This window comes from Calidris pugnax, unplaced genomic scaffold (assembly GCF_001431845.1).
Source record: "Calidris pugnax isolate Ruff unplaced genomic scaffold, ASM143184v1 scaffold25, whole genome shotgun sequence".
In the NCBI taxonomy this organism is placed as follows: Eukaryota; Metazoa; Chordata; class Aves; order Charadriiformes; family Scolopacidae; genus Calidris; species Calidris pugnax.
The window spans coordinates 316249-340382 of NW_015090805.1; the positions used below are offsets into that span (position 1 = coordinate 316249).

The 24134-nt window shown below is 35.3% G+C and overlaps 1 protein-coding gene across 5 annotated transcripts in view; it reads left to right on the forward strand.

The window, feature by feature from the left end:
- The window catches only part of USP9X (ubiquitin specific peptidase 9, X-linked), a 100989-nt gene that overhangs the window by 36000 nt on the left and 40855 nt on the right, over positions 1-24134 (forward strand). For all 5 annotated transcript variants that reach the window (XM_014938074.1, XM_014938075.1, XM_014938079.1 and 2 more), the window contains 13 exons: positions 119-337; positions 1526-1641; positions 1894-2145; positions 2222-2360; positions 3153-3305; positions 7230-7334; positions 8817-9023; positions 9839-9975; positions 14519-14652; positions 17814-17901; positions 19535-19877; positions 21171-21266; positions 22891-23102. In XM_014938074.1, the coding sequence (XP_014793560.1) occupies positions 119-337; positions 1526-1641; positions 1894-2145; positions 2222-2360; positions 3153-3305; positions 7230-7334; positions 8817-9023; positions 9839-9975; positions 14519-14652; positions 17814-17901; positions 19535-19877; positions 21171-21266; positions 22891-23102 (2201 nt within the window). The remainder of the gene's footprint in view (positions 1-118; positions 338-1525; positions 1642-1893; positions 2146-2221; positions 2361-3152; positions 3306-7229; positions 7335-8816; positions 9024-9838; positions 9976-14518; positions 14653-17813; positions 17902-19534; positions 19878-21170; positions 21267-22890; positions 23103-24134) is intronic.

Here is a 24134-nt window from a genome sequence, read left to right on the forward strand (position 1 = left end):
CAGCAATGTCAAATTCTTATGCAACTCTGCATGCTAGGTACAAATGGTTCAGAGGTTATAGTTCATATTCATCGTAGTCACCTGCTGTATTCTTGGTGGTTGTTTTTTTTTTTAATAGAGATGTATTATTAACAACACCCATCGACTAGTGGAGCTCTGCGTGGCCAAGCTATCCCAAGATTGGTTTCCCCTTCTTGAACTTCTTGCCATGGCCTTAAATCCTCACTGCAAATTCCATCTATACAATGGTACTCGTCCCTCAGAAACCGTTCCTGCAGGAGTCCAGCTCGCTGAAGATGAACTTTATGCCCGTCCTCCTGACCCACGATCACCAAAGGTAGGAGAGCATTTTCACACCCATATTTTTAATTTTAGGTAGTGTTACTTAGTTATGTAGACAAGTGTTTTTAGAAGAGGGAAAAAAGATCACCTGTTTCATTCTCTATATCGCTAAGATGTTCTGCTGCTTTTGACTTGTACACGAACTCACGATAGGTTAAATTTCCCCTTCTAACTCCTTCAGTCTGGTCCATGATCAAAATGTGTTGTGTTTCTGTAGTAAATTGGCACAACTCTATTGGAATGCCATTCCTACTGTTTTAATTGGCTTGCTTGTATTTGCCAGTTGATGGCCTTACCTTCTCACTCAACGTGAATTTGTAGGTGACAGATTTTGAGGAGGAAATTATGTGATAAAGTAGGAATTTTCTCTCCCTTTTCTTGTAGTTCACAGTGATGGGAGACATGTTTTTAATTGGACATGGAATGCCAGTGTTAGTGTGGTTTGCGGGTTTTTTTGTTGTTTTGGTTTGGTTTTTGTGGGGTTTGGTGGGTTTTTTTTGGATGGTGGCTTTTTGTTGGTGGAGTTTTGGTTTTTGTTTGTTTTGGTTTTTTTAACTGACAGCACAGAGTAGTAATCTGCTGTAGTTGTTGGATCTGAATTTTTCAGAATTATACTAGTGCTACTTGGAGTACAACTTCAGGAGCTAATCAAATTATAATTGTGTTGCTTTTTTTTTTTTTTTTTAGTAGAACTGCTAGCTATGGATATGTAAGAACCAAAAATAAATAACTCGTTGTCCTTGGACTTTCTTGCATTGCTAACTGTGTTTAGAAGAATGTTACTTTGCATTCTTACTGCTTTTATCTGCAGCATTATCGCATCCAGGCTAGGGAAAAATACCAGAATCATCATGCTTTCTGTAGTAACTTAGAAGCCAAAGATTAACCTGAAGTGTATAGTAGTTTTTATTCCTATTATTTGATAAAATTCTTTGAATAACTAATATACAGCACCTGTTTTTTTGACATGATAATGGGAAAGCTTGTGTTGCCTATTTCTAAGCATTTCCTTAAAAGTGAATATTTGAACTATATAGGCAAGTTCACTGTCAATTCTATTAGTTTCTAGCAGTTTATTGTGCGAGGACTTTTTTAAAGCAAGTTCTGTTACTGACAGCTACTTGAAAGCATGTCTGGATGATAATCTGTAAATGTAAAAAAATAACTGTCTATTGTATTGCAGGGTTGGCTAGTAGATCTTATCAACAAGTTTGGCACATTAAATGGATTTCAGATCTTGCATGATCGTTTCATGAGTGGCTCAGCATTGAATGTTCAGATAATTGCAGCTCTCATCAAGTAAGTTTTTCAAAAATAATAATTTACATATTTCAAAAAGTTGGAGTAAGTAAAATAGTATGTTAGTGCAAAGCTCAGTCTTTTCTTGAAGCACTTCCCCTCACTCCATCTCTTTCAACTGGTTGTGTTTACCCTTAACATTTCATGTACTTGTAAATAGACTTGAGTTTCTTGAATGAATTGCTCCTTGCTATGTTAATATCATACAACTACTGATTTTGACACTGTGATCCCTTTTTTCTCTATTTTTAGGCCATTTGGACAATGTTACGAATTTCTAACATTACATACAGTGAAGAAATATTTCCTTCCAATTATAGAAATGGTTCCACAGTTTTTAGAAAATTTAACAGATGATGAACTGAAAAAAGAAGCCAAGAATGAAGCCAAAAATGATGCCCTGTCCATGATAATCAAATCTCTAAAGAACTTAGCTTCAAGAGTTCCAGGACAAGAAGAAACTGTAAAAAATTTAGAAATATTTAGGTTAAAAATGATACTTAGGTAAGATGCTACTCCTAATATCTAATGCTGCTTCTGATATTTTTTTCATATTTCTTACATGTAATTTCTCTTACAGGTTGTTACAAATTTCTTCTTTCAATGGTAAAATGAATGCACTAAATGAAGTTAACAAAGTAATATCCAGTGTGTCGTACTATACTCATCGGCATGGTAATCCTGAAGAGGAAGAGTGGCTTACAGCTGAAAGAATGGCAGTAAGTTCTTCACCAGAATTCATTGAATAGATTTTGTTACTCCGTATTACTTTACTTGTAGAAGTAGCTATATATTACAGATCATGCACACACTGTTAATTTTCATATCTAGTGTCATAAACAGTAGGTATCACGTCATGGTAATAAGTCATTTTAATAGTAGTCTTTCTGTGAAAAATTGCTGCATTTGTTTGAAAATTATTTTCAATGCTGCTAAAAACATGCTTTAGAAATGGATCCATGAATAGTATGGGGTTTATACAGTGTTTGAAAAAAAAAAAAAAAAAAAAACAAAACCGACACCAAAAAACCCCACCAGACTACATCCTTATTTAAATGAACTTTAGTACCACTGTACCTAAAAATTGAATGTTCCTTTAAATGAGAATCTAGTGTGGTTTTTGTGCTCCAAGTAGCTTGGAGAGAAAAATGGTGTTCCTTTAGTTAGAAGAGTTAACTATTCTTGCTATTGGCTTTTTATGTTCGAAGTTGTTGGAACATTTTTATGCCTTGAGTTTGATTTTAATATGCCCCAAAAAATATTTCGCCTGAAGATATCACAGTGACCAGCATATTGGATTATTTAAAATGCTGATTTCTTTTTTTTTTTTAAACAAGAAATGAAAGTTAAGAGATAAATAACTTCCTCTTGTGCTGCGTCTTTCTCACTGCTCTCAATTAGAATACTGTCTGTAAAGTCATTAATCTGTAACAGGTTGAAGATTTTCTTTTTAGCTTGAATGTGACAATCTCAATTAATTTGAGATGGCACTACTTTCTTTTCATATTCAGGAATGGATCCAGCAGAATAATATTTTGTCAATTGTGTTGAGAGATAGTCTTCATCAACCTCAATATGTAGAGAAGTTAGAGAAAATTCTTCGTTTTGTCATCAAAGAGAAAGCCCTCACTTTGCAGGATCTTGACAACATTTGGGCTGCACAGGTAAAGAGTTCAACTGCTTGTCTGCTACTATGCAGGGGGATCTTACTGTGTGTCATGTATTGGGAAGATGACGACTTGTCTTTCTTATCCTTGGTGTTAGGCAAAAGTAAAGAAAATTTTGAAATCAAATGCTGTTCTTTCTTGAGGTCCTGGATCTCAAAGTTGTTTTCTCAAATGTCTTCAGTAGAGGGGGTCAACTATCTAGGTACATAAAGTCTAAAAGAACAGTTCAGATAAGGAACCCTCAATGTTGAGCAAAGTCCAGATTATGAGAGAACATGATACATTATGACTTACATATTCTCACTGCATTTTAAAATATTATTGCTAATCTCAGAGTTCACCACAGTTGTATAAATTTATCCTGGACAGAGTGCTATTAATAAGATTTATCATAATGACTATTCTAGAAGTTGTTTAACAACAAATTCTTTATGTTATAATGATTTTTGTTTTTTTTAAAAAATTATAATTTTTGCAATATTGGCTTGTTTACTTAAATGATCAGTGAAGCTGGGCTTCCTAGCTGTGGGCTACTTGAGTTTAGCACACATAAAGGGCAGCTGAATAGACAAAATCATTATTAATTATTGGGTAGACAGAAAATAAAAGGTCATTTTAGGATAGAAACAAGCATGAGTACATGTATCCTTGTTCATAAGTAATTGGTAGTGAAACTCTGACTTCATGATACAAGTAGGCCTTTAGGCCAGTCTGTCAAGTGTGGGAAGGCTAAATCTAATTTCCAAGATAGAGGGCTGCACTGGTGTTGGCAGGGATAGCGTTAAATTTCTTCATAGTAGCTTGTATGGAGCTATGTAGGTAAAGCAAAATATTTACGTGTTAAACTCTTTTATTTCAACACATGAGTTTTCTCGCTTTTACTCTTCTGATTCTATCCCTGACCTTATTGTGGGGTTGGGAGTGAGCAAGTGTCTGGGGGGTGCTTAGTTGCCGGCTGGGTTTATACCAGGACAAAGGCTAATACAGGAATTGGGTAGTGTTACATCCCTAGTTAACATGTGTTCATGCTCTTCTGGAACTGTAACAGTTTGTCTTAAGTGGATTTGGGACTTAAGTTTGGTTTGGGACTACAGGTGATGTTGTGAAGGATAGACTTGAGATCTCTGGTGTTTCAACTAACTTCATAATCTCAAGACTTCAATTCCAGCATAATAGTAACTGCACAGGCTGAAACTCAAGAAAGTCAGTATTTTTTTTGTTAGCCCCAGATCCTGTTAGAAAATTACATCATGTAACAAGGTAATACACGGATTACCTGAATTAAGGTCTGGTTGAGTTCTGTTAGTTTTGAGCTTGTGGTCTGTAGACTTTTCTGGACTGTGTTTATAAGAAAGTCTGTGGGGAAAAGAAGTGTGAGAAGTTAGTTTGCCGTTAGTAGGTTGTATTAGCTATATTAGAACCTCACCTTTTTACTAGGAAGAAAAAAAAAAATCTGAAATTTGGAAAACGGTCTTCCAAGCAATTATATTACTCACAGTGCCTGGAAATGGGATGTGGATAAGCTAGTTTAAGCCAAACTTTTTACACTTCCAGAAACGTGTGAACAAGTGGTGCAACCCTTAAAAGATAGGTGTAGTCTACCCCAACAGTGGCAAAAAAAAAAAAAAAAAAAAAAAAAAGAAAAAAGTCTTTCGATCAGTGAGCTCCGACTTTCAATTAGGTAATTGCCACAGTGCACTTGCTGCAGTTCTGCCCTGTATTTTCTTCTGTGTGAAAGTTGAATTCAGTAAGTATTACTCAGGTAGACCATTTCACTGTGGCTTTGGCTGTGGAATTAAAATAGACTGAAAGGTATGAATACTAAAATCTGCTAATACAGAATGATTTTTACCAACTTCACTACTCCCTGTGTTTAGTAGTTTTTAAAAGTTCTTATTAAATGACTGCTTCTAAGAGCAGCTGGAGCATGAAATTCAGTAGCGAGGCGTTGATTTACTGTGTAGCTTTATATAACAGGCAGGCTATTTTAGCTCTGACTCAGTGCAGCAATGGTGTGGTTTTGCTTTCAGGCTGCAGCCATTATGTTGCTGCCTGGGTTTAGAGGGTGAGCATGCACAAACTTACAGTTGACAGTTTACATGTGCCCTGAGAATCTCTGTATATGACTAGAATAAAAATAAGTAGTTTATGAAAAGTAATAAAATCATACTGCTTTTGCCTTCAGACAGCAACATGAGTTTTAAGTTTTTTTGAGGTGGTTTTATGTCTTACAAAGCTAGTGCTCACAAAATAGAAGTATATTTGATTTAAGGAATAATGTTGGGAGTCCCTTAAGGCAAGCATTAAGTTGCAGCCTGTTGAGTTGCAGGGTAAGATACAGCTGGACAAGAAAGAAGATTGCAGAGGCTAGTATTGGAGTCTCCTTCCTTACATTCTGAAGCATTTAACTAGAACTTGACACTTCCCTGTTTCAGCACAGCAAGCTGGCAGCTCACACACCAGGTTCCTTACATCCTCCTACTGTCCTGTACTGCTTCCCTAGCCTTTTCTGTTCTTAAGGGCTTCTCCGTGTCTCTTAAAAGCCTCCCAAGACAAGATTGTTATATGCTTTATTCATAGTCTTCTTGCCCTGCCTCCCCAGCAGCTATGCATACTTCTTTTAATTTTTATTTTGTTACTTATTTATTATCAGGGCTCTTTCTTCCCCATATGCTCTCAGTTTTTCTTTCTATTCAGGAAATAGTCTGGTCAGAGAAAAAAAGTTACATGACATTTTGCAAAATCAAGTGGAATAAGTGGTTTAGTAATTCCCCCTTTCTAACCCACAACATGAAAACTAGTGTTACTACTTAAATTCACTTTTTTTAAAGAAGAATTTATGGCATACTAAAGAATTTACAGCACAGTATGAAACAAGCTGTTAGTCCCTTTTTTTGTTTTTAGTGAACTACTGATGCAAGCTTTTAGAAGGAAATAAGTTTCAAAACTGCTCATGTATTCATTTTTAATACTGTACAAGATTAATTGCAACAGAGTTTGTTTTCTAAGTATTGTTTCTAATTTTTTATTCTATGCTTAGAGGAAATTTTTCTACAGTGAATCAACTATTGATTCACATAGTCCAAAATTGTTGGTTGTGAGTGCAGATTTAAAGTACGTGATGTGTTTTCCAGCCTGGGCCTTATAGGAAGGAAATTTTCTTCTTGCCCGGAGTTAAAATTGAGCTGTCTGTTTTTTGCTTATTGTCTTCCGCCTTAAATGTCAAAATTGTGATAATTCACCAAACTCTTATTTAAAACAGTATCTAGTATATAACTCAACATCTTGCCATTACTTGTTTGATTGTTAGACTTTGCAATTTTGTAAGCTGCTGGACTGTAAAATGTTGTCTGCCAACAAGTTGTAGTAGAAAGCTTTAGTTGTCTGTGAATCCGTAAGCACAAAGGAAGTACTTCAGCCTGAGAAACTATGTGGAAATACTAAAAATTGTTTTACAGCTTAAAACACCACAATGAAATGCATTAAGGAAATGGATTTTGAGTCCTTACTTTAAAAAAACAAATGAGCAAAACTAAAGCACAAAACCCCAAAACTACATTAAATTAAAATAGTGATTGTAAGTTAAAATACTCTTTTTGACTTTATTGTCTACTGTCCTAGTATGATTTTGTTAAAAAAAAAAAAAGTGATATTGCAGTATTTATATTCTAAATAAATACTTGTCTACACACACAGAGAGCATACTTACATACTTCCACATACGAGGAATATCTAAATATTGTGACTTCCCAGTGAAGTAAGTATTCAGTTTGCCACGTTGCTCCCACAGCATCAAGCCACAAGATTTTCTTTCTGGCCACCTCGAACAGTCTTCTTGTAAAAATTATGTAGGATGTCTTGCTGCTTGACTTAATATGGATTGCTACAAATGTTGGTGGATTCTTTTTCTCTTCTTAACAGGCAGGAAAACATGAAGCCATTGTAAAAAATGTACATGATCTCCTTGCAAAATTGGCTTGGGATTTCTCTCCTGAACAGCTTGATCACCTGTTCGATTGTTTTAAGGTAACTATGTCTATTTTGACTGTATTCAGAAAATAGTTTGTGAAGTTGGGTACAGTTTTATGACTCTTTCAGCATCTACTTTGCACTTATTTTTGATATGGGCAGTTTCTTTGTGTTAAAAACTTCTTATTGCGTATAGCAACAGTCTGTAATATTAAATATTAGAAATACGAGATTGTGTTATTCATTTGTGAGCATTCATTGTGAGATTTTTGATTTCCTTCCTGTCTAAGGTAAAGACTATTTATGCTAGTTTCATCAACAGTTTTGTTTTCCAATTTAAACACTTTTGGATAAACAAAACATCTCATCTGTTGAGGCCTGTACTATTAGTGACATTTAGAAATCCTAGGAGTACGCAATTTTTCAAATAAAAGAAGTTAGTTATTCTAAATTCCTTTTTGCATTTGTTTCAAATTGTTAAGTGTCGGTGGTTTAGTAAATAACATTTTCCTCCTAGCATCAGAGTAGGTTTCTTCAAGTTTATTGGGCATTGCTACTTTTGATCTTTAAGTAGAGGAGATCAAGGACTTCCGTTCCCCGCTCCCCCAACTTCCTCTTTATCATGTCATAATTTTTTCTCGGGTTGATGTAGATATAGAATGAAACAGCCTCAAGAAGATAATGATAAATGTTTATAAACATAGAATGATATAATTGAAATCTCAAAACAACTTGTTTCTGAAAGTTTGTTATTCACTGGCTTTTGATGTGTGCTTGACGCTAACATTTGTAGCTTCCACTAGTGATGCCTTTGAGCTTATTTTCCTGTAGGAGGTGATGTGCTGTACTAGAAAATGCAAGCCAGCTTTGTAGACTCAGTTTTCTGTTTTTAGACAAATGCATTACAGTCGCGTTTTGGCTTTCATGCGGTTTGTGCTTCAACTAGTGGGGGTTTATCCTAGTTTGATAAATATGGGCCTAATGTTCTGTAATCTACATACAGAACTAAATACTCAGGAATTCTATGTGTAAACCGTCTGACCTTGAGAGATGTATATGAAGTAATGTTATATTGGAAATTTAATCAGAAAAAAGTTGACTTAATGCAGAGGATGTTTGTTTTGGTCAGATTCAGAGGCACCAGTGATATTAAAATTTTACTCATTTAGTGATTATAAGTTACTTAAGAAGTCTTAAGTGCAAGCAGAGGAGTTTTGAGAAAGCATTTGCAAGAAACAGCTGAGTCCACTCTATTTTGACTGTTGGTGTACTTGTCAATGGTAATATTAACTTTTACAAGCATATCTGTGATCTTTATTTAAAGATATATTTTTTTAAATATCAAGGTGAATACGCTTTAGTTGTAAACACTACAGGAGCTGTTCTTTTATGTCTGACATTGATCTACTGCTATTTATTTTTAATGAAAGAAATTAATGTGAATTTTTTTTATATAGTTGCATCACTATTGTTGCATCATTTGTTAACAGTGCATTTCTTAAAAGACTGGTTTTCATATGAAATAAAATCTTTTCTCAGGCAAGTTGGACAAATGCAAGCAAGAAACAGCGTGAGAAACTACTGGAGTTAATTCGTCGTCTGGCAGAGGATGACAAGGATGGTGTGATGGCACACAAAGTGCTGAACCTTTTGTGGAATTTGGCTCATAGTGACGATGTACCAGTTGATATCATGGACCAGGCTCTTAGTGCCCATATTAAAATCTTAGATTACAGCTGTTCACAGGTGAGTAATCCGGTATGTTCTATCATGAATTCAGTCATTGACAGTTTCCTTCCACCCCTCATAAAAAACTCAAGGAATTTGGTAATTTAACTGAAATGTTCCTTATCATAGATTTCTATCAACAAATGTTTGTACCAGCATCCAGGTATTTTTAAAATGTTACGGGACATATTTTAAATAACAACATATTTTGTGCTTTAATTGGAAAGAGTGAAATGCATCAGTTTGCCTGTCTTGTTGCTATTGGTGACATACTGGAATGACCACATTGGAGGAACTGGAAAAGAACTCACTGAAGTAAATTGGAAGAAAGAAAAATCAGCCCTTCTCATGTCTTTGCTTTTTTGTGAACATAATTATGCTAATTTGGTTGGGTGGGGTTTTTTTCCCAGGAAGTCCTTATATATCTTCTATAAGGTTAGAAAAGATGTAACAAAGGACTACATGCTGTCATTCCCCACCCAAACTTTTTCGGAAGTCTGCCAGAATAATAATTCATTGTAGTTTGAAATGAATCTATTATCTGTCTTGACAGATAGTGGCAGGTTTTGTTTCTTAGTTATTAAGAAACAGTTTCTCATTGGTTCTTGATACTTTATAGCACTTTACTCTGAGTACCAGTGAGTAGAAATAAATGAAGAAAGGAAAGAGCAAATTATTTAAACACTGATGAGCCTATGTAGCTACAGGTTTTCTTAAACAGGTACTGAACGCTTGAGTGCTTGAAGGCAGAGAGTACCTTGGAAACAAAATAAGGGAATGATGGTAGTTTATGCAATATTCTTGATTTTGATTATAAATGATTGTTCTTTAAGGATCGAGATACACAGAAGATCCAGTGGATAGATCGTTTTATAGAAGAGCTTCGCACAAATGACAAATGGGTCATTCCTGCACTGAAACAAATTAGAGAAATTTGCAGTTTGTTTGGTGAAGCACCACAAAACTTGAGGTAAGAATGAAATGCAAGTAAAATTTTGTCTGTTAAAAGTTGAATGGGTTCTAATGAGGCAAATATATATTATTTTTTTTTTACAAGAGGCAAGGAAAGCCTAGGTGAAATCATAACTTGTTTGAAGATGTTATTGAGTTTGTTTTAATGTGTACAAATAGCCTGTAAAATTCAGACATCTAGGTTCAGTAAGAGAGCATTACCTGTTTCCTCAAACACGCATTTATTAATTTTTAGAATAGTAGTCTGACTTGTGGAAGATCTGGGTTTGTTTTTCTGTTATCCATGGACATCCCTGTCTAACAATGGAATTAGCTTTAAAAGTGTAAATATATTTTATGTGCGTATATGTAGGCACACACACATACAAACATGCTCACCCATCCCTATTCTTTACTGGTAATTTTATACAGGCCATGTGGTTTGTTTACTTGAAATCAAAGGTGACATTTTTGTCTGGGAAAAATACTTATTCTGTCTCCTGAGTGACAGAGATAAGAAATGTGTTGGGTTTGTTTTATTGTGGGGTTTTCTTGGGTTGTGGGGGGATATGTTTATTTGTTTTTAAAAGGAAGAAAAAAAGAACCGGAAAAGCCATTGTCTGTTGGGACTTGTTAAAATATACAGGCTTGTTTAATTATTTTAAATGTCTTCTCACTATAGAAATACCTGAGATTCTGTGCCCCTAGCATTTTTTGGTATTCACATCAGAATTTTCACGAACTCCAGAAAAATGTTGGGTTTGCATGGTTGTTTTGTTTTAATTCTTGTAAGCAAGTAAACTATCCAAATCAATGTTGGTATTACAGTCTGCTTACAAGAAGGATCAAGGCAGGGAAAGTTGAAGAAAATAAGCCTTTGGTTTACACAATGCTATCTTCTTACTGATACCATTTTAAGGAGCTGTGATAATACGGCATTCCTGGGTTGTGGATTTTTCTTCATTCGTTTAGTTTGCAACTTCTTTCTCAGTTTTCTCAACATGTTAGTCCTTCTCAGTTCCACACTAATGATTGAATGGGGTTTTTCCAACAAGGTTACAAAGTTACCTGCTTGTTAGCAGACAAGTCTGTTTCCTGTGTCTTGTCATCCTTAGCCTTTTACATGCTCTTAGATCTAGGTGAAAGTAGCTACCTGGTTATTTGTGGTACTTGTTCAAGCTGGATGCTTTTTAGCACAGTGCCTTAGTAAAGAGATTCTGCTTTAAGTAATTATTGAAACAGAGCTCATTCAAGGCACTGATTAGGTTTCTGCTCTGAGTTAATCTTGGGAGGAACCTAATTTCTTTTTATTCTGGAAATTTAAGTTTCCTGTATGGCGTATATACAGTTTGATCTCTTGAACATCTTTTTTTTTTTTTTGTCAGACCATGTCTTCTATTCCTCAGATTTTAGGGAAGTCTGAATTACAGTATGTGATAATACCTCATTTTTGTGCAGAATTTGAAAACACAGATGGCAGGAAAGGAAACTTTGAATTAAAGGTTTTAATCAAATTATAAGGACCTTTTCCTGTGGAGAAGCTTTTGTTAGCAAGACACTGTTGAGGAAGTTTTTTTAATCTGGTAGTGTTACTGCCCAGGTGACTGGGAAACCTAGTGACTGACAACATCACTTTGAAGTAAGTGAAGATTCTAGTTTCATCAGTGAGTTTCTAGTCCCTTGAGTTTTCTGATAGCTCTTAAAATTGATACAGTTTGGAAATTGCAATGTATAAATCTAGTTACTTGTTCCTATCAGCTTACTTTATCTGACCTGGAACTGTAATCTCTAGCATCCTTCCAGAATTTGGAACAAAAATAGATCAAAACAAATGCTTGTAATGACTGCCTCAAAAACATTTTACAGAGCTTTCTGTGTGCAACATTAATCTAGTAATCTGTATCCTACTCTTTTGGGGTAGTTCAGTTGATTGACGTTTGGCAATTAAAGTTTTGGTCCAGAACGACTAAGGCTGCTCATTCTTGGCAAAAATAAGTATAAATTATCTTATGCCATTGGGACTGTAGAAATTCTTTGGAGGAGGAGGGTTTAGTTGTTGCTAGGTATTCATGCAGTTGAGCAAAGTGACAAATTGGTTATAAAGTTGCTTTAGCAAAATTTAACTCCCTGACCACAAAGAAATGCTACAGCTTTGGTAAGTTAAACTTAACCAGAATTGTAACAGCATAAGAAAATAATTCTTATTTAGGTGCAAGGATTCTTACAAGTACAAGGGTACTTATTAATGTTAATGAATAGCCAACTTCATTATTCAACATACTGACCTTTAGTGAACATATAATTAATAATCTTAATTTTCTCTGTGTTGGCTGATGGAAGTAGAGCCTTCTGTAGACCAATTTCAAGCACTTAAGATTGACTGTATCGACTCAAGCAATGTAAGATTGGTATCCTAAATTACTTACCCAGAAGAATTAACTGAACATTGAAAGGACCTTCTGTAAAAGGTCAGGGGTTTTGTTAGTGCTTTAAGGCAACATAGCCTAAATAGTAGAATTTGCTGGGTCTGGTCACTGCTATTTGGACCTATAATGTCTTCTTTTAATTGTACATAGCATTTATTCATCTAGTGGAAGAACTCTCCACTTTAAAAGCTGAATTACATGTGTAGTCTAATGTTGGGCGAGTTTTATGTACACACAAATAATTTTTTTAAAAATCCATTTCAATTAAGTTGTTCGGAATTTTGCCTTTGTCACTTTGCCAATATTTTTGTAGCATATAAGCATGCATTTTGACTATTAAATGTCTTTTTTAGTATTTCCAAAGTACTTTGGCACCAGTTTCAAAGTGCTAATCTTTCTTATACATCAGCTTTTGGTACTCATTTAGTGGAAACACAATGAAAAGATGAGTTTTGCTGTTAACTGAGAAGCATGAAAATGTGAAGTTATTACTAAAGGAATGTGTCCCAATGGCAACATCATCATTTAGCCTAACCTCAGATGCTTAAGGAATAATTTTATAGTTGCATGTGAAGTTTGCTTTAATTCTAGAAAGCATGCCAGAAAGTCTCCTCAGATCAGCTTTTTTCCTGTGCTTAAAGAGAATCATCTTGCCTTTGACTCCATCCTAGCAGATGACCAAAATAACATCTTACATGCTGCTCACAAATACTATGTTAAAACTCATAGCTCATAACGCTGGTTCTTAGAATTATTCAACTTTTAGAAGCGGTTGCAAACCACGATGAATCCATGTGTCCAAGTTTAATATTTGTGCGTGTGGTTGAGGAAGGAGAAAAGTAAAAAATGTCTAGCGCAGACCATTTATTTAGTCTTCTGTTGATAATGCTTTCCTTGTTACTTGCTAAGATTGATACAAAAGCATAATATTATGAGTATACAGATATACATCCCAATAGCTTGATTCAGCAAAATACCCTGTCCTGCTTCTGCTAGTCCTTTAGTTGTTTCATCATAGGTATTTCATCATATGTATCAGTGTTCTTATTTATTGTTATCTCTCTAGAGGTAACATCTTGGGTAGCCACTGAAATAGAGACATCCAGTCTTTTGCTGGTTTTGCTGCCGGTTATGCTGAGCAAGGAGGGTTGATGGAGATGGAATGATGTGTAATTGGAAAGTTTCTCAAAGTTGAAAACAGGATGTTCTTTTTGGGTATATAAAGTCCTGTATATTTTCTTCTTTCATGCTTCCATCCGTTTTGTTTTCTCTGACAAATGTCTGGGCCTTATTTTAAAATATGATTTGCGTCTTAAGTGCCTCTTTCAAGCTCTTTTGGAAAGCTCTGCATATGATGAAATCTGATCATCTGAAAACCTCTGTGCTTAGCAGGCCAAATTCTGTTGGTTGTAGATAACAAAATTATTGGAAGGGTGTTGATGGCTTCTGTCTTTTAAACACAAATTGACAGTGATCTTTGGCCCAGTGAATCAATTTATCTGTTGTTGTTACATGTACAGTGAAATGTGGTTATCAGCTGCAAGATCATTGTCAGCTGATGCTGGAACTGGGATTTCTTGCCTTCCCGGCAGTTCTCTAAAGATGTAGCAATACTGCAGAGTGCTGTAGGTCATCTAGTATGGAGACCCTCTTTCCTAGGAAAGATTAGAGTTTCTACCTGTAATCCATTCAGCTAATTCCTGAGTCTGCTTAAGCGTTGAAGGAAAGGAGAACACTTCTGAAATCACATTTATATTTCTTCAGGGTAGGCTATGGGATCAGCAGAGTGGCAATACAACAGGGAGTACCTCTTTTTTTTTCTCCACCCACCCTGTCCCCCTTTTTATTCCCCACTATTTACCATGGAGGAGCAGCACAAGTTTGCATTGTTTATGCGGATAGGACCAGTGCTCTGATATACAGAAGTAGAGGTATTTTGACACTATTCTGAAGAGGTGGATTAGTCTCTTAATTTCTAGAATGTGATGGTGTTGGTGGCCTGTGAGTTTTGGACCCAAGCTCTGTGTTTTCTCTCTGCAGTTTACTTTTGTAATCTAAATACGGATAGATGGATTTCTGAACTGTTAGGTGCAAGACTTCTCTGCTTTTCTTATAACACTTGTATTTTAATTTCAGTCAAACTCAGCGAAGTCCCCATGTGTTTTACCGACATGACTTAATCAATCAACTTCAGCACAATCATGCCCTAGTTACATTGGTTGCAGAAAATCTCTCTGCCTATATGGAAAGCATGAGGCAGTATGCTAAAGGTAAGTTTTAAAATAAAAATCACCTCATAAAATGTGTGAAGACTCCAGTTGAAAATGGAGTTAAAAGCAAATTCTCACAATGAAGTAACTATTAAGTTTATTTGATTAATTTTCGAGCATCTGTGGGGTTGATAGCCTTTGTGGTGTCTGATTGGGCAAGAAAAACTTAAAATGTAAACTTGTTGTTTCATGATTGAAAATGTGGTGTGTTTTCCAGCAGAATATGGGGAAGTGGCAGCTCTTGTTTTTCTGTGGATTAATAAACATTGCCTTGTCCTACTTAGGCTAGCATGGCTATTTTTGTGAAAAGTCCTAATAATAGTAATAATACTCTTGGATTTTGTCCCATTTCTAGTTTTGAGTTTTTGTAGGCTCCTTTGAGGAGTTTTTTAATCACCTCTCTTTGAAGTCAGTGTTTAGAATTTGTCAGGGAGAAGGACTTTACACCACAGGGACACCGTTTCTTTTTACCAACCAAGTCCATTTCTGTTTAGTTTGCTTTCTTGCTGCATTTATCAGCAACACTTTGGCAGCACATCATGTTAGTATTTATGTATTTCAGGCTAAACTCAGCCCTTTGCTGATGAGTCTACACTGTTATTCTGCACTAGCCTTTTAGCTACTGAGGTAGAAGCAGGGAAGTGAAGGAGAATGATGGACCAAGAAATTCCTTGGACTGGACCACAGTACTTTATATAGAGAATTAAGCTAGCAGAAATTAGAGGAGTTTTACATTCCATCACAACTACGTTACTGACTGGAACTAGGGACTGTTCTATACTGACATCATAACATCTTACCAGCCATTCAGTTACATGACAAAAATGATAGTATGTTTTGTAGGAATTCAGTGTAGATTGTTCAGAGAGGACAGGATGTTTGCACATTGGAAAGCACGTGTATGTCTTCCAGTGCTTAGGTGAGTTGCCTAGACACCTTTCATTTTGGAATTCCTTTAATTTTGGCATACTTGATAAAAGATGCCCAAAATACGTCCTTGAAGAGTAGTTTTGAATAGTGGTGCTATATGAAGAGGATAGCTTCAGCCACGTATAGGTCAATGAGAATGACATTTAAGCTAAATCTGCATACTGCAGTTACATTTCTCAGGAATACGTGAAGGGCTTTACCCTAATTTAAGTTTCCTAATTAATGATAGGGTTGCAGTAATTAATGTTAAAATAATGCTAAATGCTTTGTTCTATTCTCAAGCCATACTGTCTTAGGCTTGATCTTCTCTGGGAAGGTGAAATAGAACAAATATTATTTCATGTAACTTCTGTAAGCTGCTGGAGTGTTCTTGAACTTACTGAAGTGGTGCAAAATGCAACAAACTTTGCATCTTAATTCTATGGGTAGCCTAGAGTCTGTGATTCTCTCCTTCTCTTCGACTTCAGCCAGCTATGAAATCTGGGGTTTGGCCTCAGGGTTATGGAGGAAATGTAATCAACAACTATATTCTGATGCTGTGTTATCTTTGTCCAAAAATAGGCTACACATATTATTAATGTATTAACTGTTATTCATTAATTTCAATTATTTTTAGACTCTGAAGTCAAAGGTCATTTTTGACAATATTGTTTACCTATCAAATTGTTGATTACTTTGGCTGAAAACTTAAGCTGATGTCTTGCATGATTCTTTTCTTGTGCCAAAAACCACATCCCTCTGCACTGCCCCTCCTCAACTGTAATGACTCTGTAAAGCAGTAATATAAGCATCTTCAGCACAATAGTTATTACAAGTGTGCAAAGAGTTTAAATTGAATCTAATTACAGAACAATTAAATTTTGCTTTCTTGAGACGAAGCTGCTGCAGAACTTCCACTCATGGATGAACAAAAGAACAATAGTGTGGATTTTTTTAACTAGATGCTGTATTACCTGGTTAAGGCCGTTCAGAAAATATCTCCTATTTTTCCAGATACTGTACTAAGACTGTAATACGCAGTTCCTCTGCAACTTCTCTTTCAGTTTCAGTTTTATGTACTAAATAGAGCAAAACAGAGAGAGAGCACTGTGAAGTTTGCTTTCCGTGCCTTCCTGGAGGAGGAAAAAAGATGGTGGGTGAGGGGGAGAAGGGAGGGAAGGGAATAAATGAAAGGAGAAGAAGGAAGACTATGAGAATGGAAAGAAAGAACTGGACAGCTGTAGAATTAAGCAGAGCTGGAGACGGTGAATGAGACATAGGGAGAAAATTCAAGGCAAACATCCAAACAGCAGAGGTCAAACAAATCCTATAGGAAAAATATATTCAATTGCCCGCAGATCTTTTTGGCAGTTAACACCACAATTACTGTGTAATTTGCGGTTATTTTCTTATATTAGTTTTAAAATTGCCATATTTTTATTTTCCTGGAAGGCTTCCATATTTGTGTTCTGTGATAGAGAACAGTGTTCCTATTATCCTGTTATTCACGAATGCGTATTCTTTCCTATCATACCGCCTTTATAAAGGGTTATTGCCTTCTTAAGGTTAAAGAAAATGCCGATAAAAGTTTAACTTTTTGCCTTAGTTTCCAATTACTCAACTTCTGTCCAAGCTTGTCAGTATTACAGGCATTTGGGTTTTTTACTTGGAAATTTGCAGTAAATAAAGTTGTGGTATATTTCCCTCCTCTAAGTGATGTTACATACGTAGCTACTTATAATGGTGTTAAAGAACAGAAATTGTGATTTCCTGTGGAGGGGAAAAACTGTAGAAATGGGAAACTGAAATTTTGGAAAAGATGCTCTGTAACAAAACTGAGGCAATCTCAGAAAAAACACTGAATAATCTGAATTACATGTTTGGTTAACTGACTTCTGACTTGAAACTGTCTACTTGAAATAAGAAAAAAATTTAAGTAGAGTGCAGGTTCTTAATTCTTTTGTAATGCTTTCATTATACTGAATAATGAGCACATATATCTATGCGTATGAGTTTTGTTGATTTGATTACAGACATCAGTAATATTTTCCTATACCCATTTTAATTTAGGATGAAATGCTAACTGGTAGCAGGCTGCTGAAAATTATTTTTGCACACCGTACTGAAAATTTATTGTTCTTTGAGTGGTTTTAATTATGTTCAGAGCAACAAATCTTCAAACATGTCCTGTCTCTGAGAGTCAGCATGTCTTTTCTGAACGTATTGTCTAATAAAACTTTTTATATTTGCAGAGCATGGTGAATATGATCCTCAAACTGTCAGACCAGGAAGCAGATACAGTCATGTGCAGGAAGTACAGGAGCGACTTAACTTCTTACGGTTAGTTTTAACTTGATCATTTGTTTACCTTCTGTGAGAATGCTTTAAGTACTTGAAAGAAAAATAATTACCTTGCTATCGCTTTCTTTTATCTAGTTTTAAGTTGCTGTGTTAACTTATTTCAAAACTCAAATGCAAAAATACACTGAATGTTTTTTGTTTGGTTTGTTTGTGGTTTTTTTCCCAGAGGGCTTCTATGCTAGTATTGGAATATTCAAATAAAGTTTATTCGTAACTTTGCAATCCAAGGCTCTGATTCTGTACTAAGGTTTCTATGGGCTTATTCTGTCTGTGTGCATAACCCTACTGACTTGAATAGAAAGTGCATGTTGATGCAGTTACATGCATATTGGGGTGACTTAGCTGAAAATTTAAAATGCTCCATGTAGGGATACGCCCATGTGTCCTTACTTGTTATATCACAGACTTAAATCCATGATCATAAACCAACGTATACTTGTGTCAGACACTGATGTTAAGGCTCAGCTCCAGACAACCTAGGAAGAGGTTGGAATAAAAAAAATATTTGCATGACTTTTGATCAGCTGCTGTTTGAGTAAAATAAGAAAACCAAGGATCTCTGCTCGTTACAGAGCTGCAGTATGTTAATGCTTTTTTAGGCTCTCTCTCTTGGCTTTTTCTTACTCGGTTTTAACCTTTTTAAATAAGTAAAAATACAGGAATTGTAAAACTGTTCTGAAGTATTTTTTTACTTGTTTTCTAACTGCAGTTTTTTCTTTTTGCTTTTTAAAATTTTAATGAGAATTTTTATGAATTAAACCGAAGCGTTAAACAACTGTTCAATGAAATTGTACAATAGCATATTGAATAGCAGACTTAATGTAGCACTCCTGCACGTTAAAAATTGTCATTTCCTTAAAGTTTACTAGTTTTAATGTAAAGGATGTAATGAAGTCCAATGGCTGTCAAATGTAGAATATTTCTGAAAATACATAGCAAATATAGAAATTCCTGAAAAGCAATGCCATAAATTAGTCCCTGATTTCTTTTACAAAGATTTTTGAATCGGAAAAATGATTCTGAAGAACTTTGATTATCCTTTGTTCTTCCTGAAACGTTCTTAATGTTTTAGAATCTAAGTTCTTAATAATTGTTTAATAATAATTTAACAAAAATGAAAGAGTTATTTAAAGGAAAAATATCCAGTACATTGACTTCTCCTTCTGACTCTGTTCCATAGAATTGATACCTTATTTTGTGATTTTGCTAAAGTGGGTGCTAAAACATAGTGAATGATTGCAGAAATAATTTAGTCTCTTACATTGTGACTTGACTTTTAAACTGAATAGTTTAAATTTAATTAAGTTAAATTAGGAAATGTGCATTTGTTTCTATATAATATGTAAACAATGCTTGGTATTTTTGTGGAAAACATGTTTTTCCGAATTTCATTCCTTTTTTGTTTGGACTATAATGTCTGGATCCATTCCAACTTAGTAAGAAATCATGGGGCTAATTATGGTTGGACTGATAGTTTAATTTTCAGGATTATACGTATGCTTATATATATGTAAAATATGCATATTCAGCTTTTTGCCTGTACTTTTGACTGAATTGTAACTCTAGATGTCTACTAGACAGTGCTGTTAATTGTCTCTTTGTTTTGCTCAAGATTTTTGTTGAAGGATGGTCAGCTGTGGCTCTGTGCCCCTCAGGCGAAGCAAATATGGAAGTGTTTAGCTGAAAATGCGGTTTATCTTTGTGATCGTGAAGCCTGTTTTAAATGGTATTCCAAACTAATGGGGGATGAACCAGACTTAGACCCTGACATTAATAAGGACTTCTTTGAAAATAATGTGCTTCAGCTGGATCCTTCCCTATTAACAGAAAATGGAATGAAATGTTTTGAACGTTTCTTCAAAGCTGTGAACTGTCGAGAAGGAAAGCTAGTAGCAAAGAGACGAGCCTATATGATGGATGATCTGGAATTAATAGGATTAGACTACCTTTGGAGGGTAAGTTAATTGGAAGAAACATCTGAAAGGTTAAGTCTTAGTCTCTTTTTATATTTTTAGGAATGTGTAATTTATTAGTTATAGACTGAAACTACAAAAAGCTACTTCTTCCAAACTAAATGCTATTTGTTATTTGAAACATCAAGTATATTTTTGTTTGCATAAGATAAAGAAATTATTGACGCTGTTGAAGAAGAGAGGATCATTCCAGGTGAATTATCTGTAGGTTTCTCTCTCTCTGTCTCACACACACACACATTACGACTAAACTTTGTTTTGTGCAATTCATAAGCTATTTCATGTCATTCATTCTAATATGGTAGACTGGACTGATTCTATATGAGGCCTAAGTGGTCACTGGTCTGATTCTTTCTCTTACATCTACAACCTTTTGCCTATAGCTTTCTGAAGCTTGCCAATTCTGTTGGTGAAAAACATTAGTAACTAATTAAATACTTAATTTTTTCAGACTATTTCTAGTTTTCAAGAGCTCACAGTAGCACATTGTGGCATGATTATCGTGGATGTGTTCTGTAAAACATGCCGTATATAAAGCAGCAGTCTTCAGTAATTTTGGTTATAGCTTGTTGAAGGGTTAGGTATTGTAATCCTGGTGATGATAGTTAAAGTCAAAGCAGATCACAGTTTTTATACAAATAAGTTTTCACACACAGTTTATGTACAAAGTGCCCACTAATACTAGTATGTTTTAGTTGTGGGAATCGACTTACTTGGATCTGCCCTGCCGTTTGGCAGCATGACAGAACTCATGAAGCTTCAGTTTAGTACAGGGGTTGTCTGTAAGGGCTGCTTTCAGACCTGGTGACTAGTTATTAAAATACAGATTATCAGGTTAGCAACAGAACTCATTTGCCTGTCCCCCTTCCACCCACTCAGGCCACTTAAATATCTTAAAATTCTGTTTTTAAATCTTTGATGATGTAGATTGTTCAAGCATCTGAAAAAAGAGTTGTCTTATTCTCTGAAATTAGTGGAAGTAGAAATGTAATGTGAAGGTCAATATATAAACACTACTTTCATTCTGTTCATAAAATACCAGCTTTTTTTGCTAACTCTGAACTCCTTTGAACTGGTTGATTCTTAATTTTGACTCTTGAACTTCAGTGTAAGTTGTATTGATTGTATTTTGTGACTAAGCACTTTAGTCACTTTCACCTCATAAAATAATTAGACATACTATTGTGTCAGGATACTTATGTAGTTGTTTCAGTTTTACATTTTATACCAGAAAGTTTTAAGATATTCTAATGCTTTTTTTTTCCATTATGCTAGGTTGTGATTCAGGGAAATGATGACATCGCAAACAGAGCAATAGACCTTCTTAAAGAGATCTATACTAATCTTGGCCCAAGGTTACAAGTTAATCAGGTAAAAAAACAAGCAACAAGAAAAATGTAATATAATATGATAGAAAAATTGTGATAAAATTTAATTTGGTCATGTTTTTATACATGAAAGCTTTGAAAACAGAGAATAGTTTTCACATTTTGGAGAGTATACTCCCAAGTCCAGCCATGAGGTTGTGGTAACATGCAGAATTAAGAGGCTTTTCTGATATTTACAGATAGAACTCTGATAAATTTTTTATATTAAATTGGTCTGTATTTGCTCTTTCTACTCAGAAAACAGTTCATATCATATAATTAGATAAGCCTTTTGTTGAACTTCCAGTTGTAGTACTTATTGTACTAGTATGTTCACTGGATGTGTCTGTTGAGTGTTGTCATAAGACAACACTGAACTTGTTGTCTATTCTTTTTTTATGTCATGTCCCTTACAAAGGGTCACTGAGTTTCCATATAATGGTGAAGCTGAGCTGTAGCAAATCAGGTATTTTCTCCCTACGTTAATATTTGCTGGGAGCTGCGTTTCAGTATACAGAGAGAAGAGATAATGAATTTTTGAAAGGTTGGGGGAAGTGAACTGTTGGGATTTCACAAATCTAGGGAGGAATGTTGTCCTCCAGACAGTCTCCAGTTGGTAGCTTTCCGGTTATATTTCTCAAAACTCCATTTTTCATACTTGTCCTGAAAACCACTTTTATAGTCTTCAGAGCTGCCAGTCTGCTAGATACAGCACAGCTGCTCTAGGTGGTGCATTTACAGCCGCTCAAGCTATATCTTACTGTAGTGACAGATGGGCTGTATGCTTCTTTCTTGCTATAGGTCTGGGCTTACTAAGTGTGTGTAGATCTGTCCATCTGCACATAGTTAGATCTGACAGTTCCATGAGGTGTTGGATTTACTTAACATGCACACAAGTATTTTGTTTCAGTGTGCTGGGAACCCCTTTGCTCCTGAGCTGCCTCTAAGGAAAGTAGCTGCTGGGCTGTGGTTTACTGCCGTATCTATGACTGTTAATGTTTTTATTGCAGACTGCTACCTGGAGGCACTGCAGACCTCTTACAGTGATGCTATAGGTCATATGCCAGCCTAGGTCAGGAGCAAGATGTTAGAAGGAAGAGATTTGCTGCAGCTGCTGCTATACTGAATCTAGATCAAAACCCATTCTCAAGTTTGTGCAGAAATATAATCTATCTGGAACTGGGTTGTGTGACTGGGAGGGGAGTGAGGGAGGGACAGAGTTGTTCTGGTGGTCTGTCAACGTTCTGTGTTCACTCCTAGTGTATAGTAGGTTAACCTGTGCTAGATGGTCAGCTAGAGATTCTTTAAAGTAGTCTGAGGAAATGAATAGGAGAAAGTCCAACTTAGTGTTCTTTGTACAAACTTTCACTTTTTCTATTTAAGTGCAAGTTTGCACTGTACAGTTACAGCTGCTGATGACATGGAAGATTTTTGAAGCACGCACTATATAAGAGCTACTTATCAGTGGGGGTTTATTCTAAAATGGAATCAAACAGGTCTATAGAGTAACTTTTCTGGTTTTGGTTGGAATTTTGTATTTTTTTTTCACTTCTATCATTGGATTTTCCTGCCAAAAAAGATGGGTTTTAATATTTCTCGTAATTGCACCCATTTTTTAATGTAATTAGGTAGTGATTCACGAAGACTTCATTCAGTCCTGTTTTGATCGTCTAAAAGCCTCCTATGATACATTATGTGTATTGGATGGAGATAAAGACAGTATCAATTGTGCAAGACAAGAAGCAATACGAATGGTGAGAGTGTTGACTGTTTTAAGAGAGTACATAAATGAATGTGACAGTGATTACCACGAAGAGAGAACTATTCTGCCTATGTCAAGGTATGTGTGAAAATGTACTACTCTGATTTTGATTTCTGTTAACTAAAATCTTGCTAAGATCTCTGTGATCCTGAAGGGTTTCTATTCAGGAAATGTATTTATAGAGTTTCAAAATTCCATTTTCTCTGCTAATACATCTCTCTAATAAACTCTGATCTGTAGTAAAAAAAATACATTTGAAAGATCAGGTAAATACAGGCATATGTGAAAGGGACAGCAGACCTGAGAATAAACTTGTTCTGTTCTATAACTAGCAGAACGAACCTTGTAGCTAGATTGTTTTTTGATGTCCTTCTTTTTTTCAGATAATTATTTAAAAGCAATACCATTCTTTAAGATAGCATGGGCAAACCTTCTTTGTTTTTCATACTCCTGTCATACAAAAAATACATTGTTAATGTATATCTTCATCTTCAAGAGTTGTTTAAACTTTGCAAGTTTAAATTTAGGATTACCTCTAAGTGATTTATTTTCTGTAAGTTCCTCATAAAAAGGGGAAGAAGACAACACCACTTTGAAGATGTTTATTTTCTGTGTACCTTCACTCTTCTTATACTTGTCCTTGAGTAAAAACTAGGCTTGAGTCCTAGCTGCTCCTTCTTTAACTCTCTTTAGTACAAAGAAAAAGGAAACACTTGAATCCAATGTCGTTTAGATATTTTCACAAGCTAAATGCTTTATTTCCTGAGAGAGGAAAGCAGAACAGAAGACTGTTTAAATGTTCCAGTGTTAGTGGTTGCTGTCTGTGGGAAGAAAGTCTCCAAAATACCTAAGGAATACACTGAGATTGCTATGGATTTATGATGCAGCTAACATTTTTAGACATGGTGGGGGTTTGTTGTCCCCATATTTTAAGTGCCCATTTTGTGAAGAACATTGAAGAGATTGTTTCTTCATGATGCGTCAGTAATTTGCAATGCTCCTACAGAATTGTTATTGTATATATTGATTCATTAGTCCTAATTAAATCCTCTTGTCGATTGCAGGTGCATCTTTTAATATGGGCTACTTGTTTAGACTAACTTTTTCACA